At 47.3% G+C, this 5580-nt stretch overlaps 1 protein-coding gene across 1 annotated transcript; it reads right to left on the bottom strand.

Annotated features, from left to right (window-relative positions):
- Positions 1 to 3917: 3917 nt before the first annotated feature.
- On the bottom strand, positions 3918 to 5110 carry LOC127329790 (sex determination protein tasselseed-2-like). The gene has a single exon (XM_051356232.2). The coding sequence runs from the start codon at positions 5065 to 5067 to the stop codon at positions 4117 to 4119; it is 951 nt and encodes a 316-aa protein (XP_051212192.1). The 5' UTR covers positions 5068 to 5110; the 3' UTR covers positions 3918 to 4116.
- Positions 5111 to 5580: the final 470 nt, after the last annotated feature.

Genomic DNA, 5580 nt, shown 5'->3' with positions numbered 1-5580 from the left:
TTCTAAGTACTTGCTTTCACGTTGCCCAGCCCTGGAGCAAAGAAACCGCCTATACCGAATGGTGGGTGTCCCTAATTCATCAAGGCGTTCCTTTTTCTTCTCGCGTCGAATGCTAAAACCATGTTCTTTGGCATACTTGTTGTAGAAATAATAGGCAGCCTCTTCGGAAACAAAGATCATGGCCCTTACAGCCTCATACTTTCGTTGTCTGCTCATTTCAGCATCAATATCATATGGATCCTTATTATCTTCCTGCTTAGTATGGTCCAACTGGGAACTTCCTGTCACCTAAACAAATATGACAAACATGGCGTTATTGTTACAGACACTTTGATTTGTTCTATTATGCATTGCAATGCATCAAAATAAAATCTTACTTCGCTTTTGCATTCAGATTTTGACAGCTGTGAAACCCCCCCTTCTAATGATTTCGACTGCTCAGGAATATCCTCTTCATAAGCAAAGTCTTCCAAATCAGAATCCCCATAGTAGGTAAGCTCACTGTTTCTGATTACAACAACCTGCGCAATTTGTAGGAAAATAGCAAATTACATGTATATTCATCTTCACCTGGAAGAAGGCAAGTAAGATAAAAGAAAACATACATCACTCGTATTTTCAGAAGTGGGTTCATCATCTGTCTCTCTTATGCTGTCTTCATCATCGATGTCCATCTACAAAATTTGCAACAAGGAGGCAAAATTCAAGGACAAAATATTCCCATGCACACTGTACTGATAAAATATGAAAATGTGAGTGACTCACATTATCAGACTCAGATTCAGGATCACCAAAAATGCTATCATCATCATCAGACGAAGGTATTTCTTATTCATCTTCTGAAGATGAAATATCAAAAGCATCCCATGTAGAGTCATCAACATCTGTAGTTGCTTTCTCATTGCCAATCCCAGAAGCCATAGAGCCGTCCATCTGTCCAAATAAAACCAACATCACTGACCTAATCAACATAAAAACTCGGCTTGGAATTCATTGTGAAATGCTGATTAACAAAAAATATACGAAAAATTGGTAAAATTTTGAACAACAAATTAAACCCTAAGCACAAATGCGACAATACATCCTATAAAGTATACATGGAATAAGAATAGAATAACAGTGTGGCACGGGGGGCTAACCTCTTCTGTTCGTCGGTGGCAATCTGGGCAGCCACGGGAAGTTGGGCTCGGCGGTGCTCTGCCTTGCAATGGAACGACCTATATGTCGATCGTGGGGAGGCGGAGGGTGGATGACTCAGACGTTCGCCGCCGTATTATCGTGCGCACCGCGGTGACGGCCAACCGATCCACCGGATGCGGGAAGGATAGGAGATCACCGAGGTAACCAGCCAGACCTGCTACGATTCACCGGGGTACGTGCAAATGGCGGTGGTGAGGGATCGACCGGCTACAACAAGACGGAGGGATCAAAACCCTAGGTATGAATGGCGGCCGTGGGAGGGGAGGGGTGGAGTTGGGCCAAGGTTGGACGCCGGATCCTTGCCGCGATCGGCGGACAAGCAGTATTCACCGGAGAAGATCTAGATCGGAGATCGCCGGGCTGGCGGCTGCGACGAGCTGATCAAGGTACGTGAGAATGGAAAGTGACAACCGACGACGATCACCAAGCAGTATCCATCGGACGTATACACCGACACGTACATACACCGAAACATACATACACTGTATACCCTTTCAACGAGTACAAGGGTACACCGTATACCCTTTCAACGGGTACACGGGTACAATCGATATGGATCTTCGGAGGCTAACCTAGCCCGACCCGTTAGCGCCGGCGGAAGGAGCACGTGCATAATGGTACGTTTATGCAATTGTTGGTTTAGGGGTCTATGGAAGCAGTCGCCATATGAAAATTATATCAAAATAAGATAATTTGAAAAAAACAAAAAAGGTACAAAATTGTGCAGAAATTTAATTCGGCTCCCGGGTGTCCCAAAAAATTATATTTCGAAATGTCGATAAATTTTGGAAAAAAATTTACATGTACATCTCAAAAATATATTTGCATTCATCAAGTTTCGTGAGAAACCAACTTTTTTTTGTGGTCTATGTAAAAAAGTAAAAATTTATCTTCTGAAATGGCTTATTTTTAGCATTGAATTTTATCTTTTTTACACACGCCACACAACAAGTTGATTTTTTATGAAATGACTTTATGAGCATGTAGCACGTGAAGAAGTACGTGCGAATTTTTCGCTTTAATATTTTTGAAATTTTAAAATATGTGTAACATGCATTCCAAAATAAAGGGAGCATATGCTCCCATGTGCCAAAACACCACTCTCCAAAATTGTGGTTCTACAAAAAAAAATAGCTTTTCTTCCTATCCACTATTTTATTTCCTTTGGATGGCGGAACCGGAGATATAGTGATGGAAGTTTGCACAAACATACCTTACATTTGCACATACTTTTTACTATTAACATGGATTTTTTACTTTCAAAAGTAAATAGATGCATGTAACACGCGTCAATTTCCACTATTATTATGAGAATTTTTTCTCCTACGAATGGGACCTCTCGCGCATGTTTCACTTAGTTTTTTTATATGCAAGCTTTGCTTGGTGGGGCCACGGAGGTCATGTGACTCTCAGAGGTGTCTTGGTGCAAACTTTTCCTGTTATTTTTTCTCGCAATGGGAGCGTGATCCCAGTCTCTGTATCCAATGAATGGACACAACATTTTAATTTGCTGCATAGTACCTGGATTTTATTTTGTTGCATAGTACCCGGTTTTAAGTATTTAAAGTTTACAATCATGGATCAACTAAGTATTTAAATGTATTCCACCTAGTTCATTGGCAATGTTGCTTGTACAGGGCCAACAACGTTCGATAAGGTTAAGGGCGAGAACTACACGCTGACTTGTGTATGAACTAGTTGTGTTGAACTACATATCCTACACGCTGACACTTGATGTTGCCGTTCCCTTCCTTGGAAGCGTTACCGCGAAACCAGATTCTTCGGTTGATGTTGGTTCTCATGGCAATCATGGTTTTGCTCTATGATCTTCGGTCATCGTGGAGCTCTTTGTTACGCAAAGTTCTTCGTCCCAATCCAGTGTGAAGGTTGGAGAACTTACATGGATGTTCATGTTCGTTATCCTTCGATTGTGTTAGAAGCTCATGTTGTCTCGCATGGTGCTCAGGGTTGCTATTGTGGCGGTGGTTATTGAGTTCGTTGGTAAGGGGATATGTAGCGGTTGTCTTGGTTTAGCATTGCCCTTTGCTGGCATTGACGACTCTGTATTAGCGATGTGACCTTGGCGGTGAGATGCCCTTGTTGGCACTCTTGGATGCGGAAGGAGCTCGAGGCTGTCATCATTGTAATCGTCCGGCTAGTGGGCAATGCCTTTTTTAAAAAAACACAGTACCCCTATAACCGCACACACATCCTATCTCTATACTTATGTTTTCTGTTGTAGTTCTCGACGATTCAACTCTCCTTCTTCCATTTCGTACTTTGTTGACGCGGTTTGAATGAACTAATGATGATTAGTGATGTTTTGTTTAGGACTTTACCCTATACATGTGGTTTTCTCTAAGTTGAGTTGCTTATTCTTTAATCGTTTGTGCTAGCTACCATTTGTACCCCGTTGTGTTGTTACTTGATTCGTTCGATGAAATTGTTTAGGCCAGCCAATGCCCGCCGCAGTTGGGCTGGGCGAAAAAGAAACGACGATCGTAAAGTCATGTTGAATCATTCGGGGCAACGACAGAACTCCGGCAGTTCAGTTCAGTGAACACTGAATCTGAATGTATTTGACTTGGCTGTCTGCACTGTCAGTTCCCAAACAGGAAAGATGAATAATTAACTAACCATTTTCGATCTGCAACAAACGATTAAAGAAGAATAAACCGTGCGAATCACAGATCATTCCCTAATCCATCAAGCCTGAGACGAGGCATTCAATCAGCAGATCGAATAACCAGCTGCTAAGTACCAGGCTACTACGAAGCTACGGATAGTAAAGTACAGTAATGGAGTACGAAGCTAGTGACCACTGCGATCGATCGAGCTGTGCTTGACTGTGACACTCGCACGTACGCGATCCCTGCAACAGCATCCACCTCCAATGGAGCCTGGGTTTGACTTCAGTCACAGTCCGACGACGTTCCGGGAGGTTGTGGCGCCGCCGTCGACGACGAGGTTGTGCCCGGAGATGTACTTGGACTCGTCGCTGGCCAGGAACAGCGCCGCATCCGCGATGTCCCCGGCTCTCAGCGTCGCGCCCTTGAGCGTCGCCATCCCACGCAGCATCTCCTCCGTCTTCTCCACATCCTCCTCGCTCGGCGGCTGCGCGCTCCCGTCCTCGCCGGCGTCTCCGTCGTGCCAACGGTGGCGCCACGAGTTGACGAGCATCGGCGTGGCCACCCCGAAGGGGGACACGCAGTTCACGCGGATGCCGTGCTCCCCGAGCTCGCAGGCGGCGTTCTTGGTGAGCCCCACCAGCGCGTGCTTGGAGGCCGTGTACGCGTGCGGGCCCATCCCGCCCATCACGCCGGCGACGCTCGCCACCGACACGATGCTCCCCCCGGCGCCGCTGCCGCCGCGCTGCTGCAGCATGGCCCGCGCGGCGTGTTTCATGCCGAGCGCCGCGCCCAGCGTGTTCACGCGCAGCACGCGGTCGAACTCCGCGGCGTCAAGCGACGCGATGCCGCCGCTCTTGGCGCCATCGGCGGCTGGCGGGTGCTGGCGGTCCAGCACGCCAGCGTTGTTGCAGAACACGTCGAGCCGCCCGTACCGCTCGACGCAGCACCCGACGGCGCGCTCCACGTCGGCCTCCTGGGACACGTCGCAGTGCACGTAGCTGCAGCAGGCGCCGCCCAGGCCCAGCGCGGCCGCCAGGGCTTCGCCGGCCGCGTCTTCGATGTCCGCAACCACCACGCGCGCGCCGTGCCGGACGAACGCGCGCACGATCGCCTCCCCGATCCCGCGCGCGCCGCCGGTCACGATGGCCACCTTCCCCTCCAGCCTCCGGTGCTGCTGTTGCTGCCTGGGCTCGGTGCCAGCTGCGGCGACAGCATTGCTGTTGTTCGTGGCGGTCATGGCTGGAATTCTAGGTTGGCGGCGGTCGAAGGAGTGGTGGTGGCCGGTGCTGTTGGAGGGTGTTCGATCAGTGGAGTGGCCGGGCCGGGCACCACGTACTTATATAGGAGGCCGGCCGGGAGCCCTGACACGAGAACATATCTAGTGATACCACCCTTTAAATGATACCATGATACCGTACAAAAAAAGTATTTTTATACGTGCTAAAAAATTATACGAAAAATTGTGAGTGCTCATGAAGCATGTTCCTACATCATCACAAAATTTCATATCCAAACTCGACATGGACACTGAGAAACAAAAAAGAGAAAATCAGCATGAATATTCATGCTGATTTTCTCTTTTTTGTTTCTCAGTGTCCATGTCGAGTTTGGATATGAAATTTTGTGATGATGTAGGAACATGCTTCATGAGCACTCACAATTTTTCGTATAATTTTTTAGCACGTATAAAAATACTTTTTTTGTACGGTATCATGGTATCATTTAAAGGGTGGTATCACTAGATATGTTC

Source organism: Lolium perenne, chromosome 2 (genome assembly GCF_019359855.2).
Source record: "Lolium perenne isolate Kyuss_39 chromosome 2, Kyuss_2.0, whole genome shotgun sequence".
Lineage (NCBI taxonomy): Eukaryota > Viridiplantae > Streptophyta > Magnoliopsida > Poales > Poaceae > Lolium > Lolium perenne.
This window is presented reverse-complemented; position numbering and strand designations above follow the sequence as displayed.

Bases quoted from the DNA above. Each gene is read 5' to 3' on its own strand.
- LOC127329790 (XM_051356232.2), bottom strand. From the start codon at position 5,067: ATGACCGCCACGAACAACAGCAATGCTGTCGCCGCAGCTGGCACCGAG.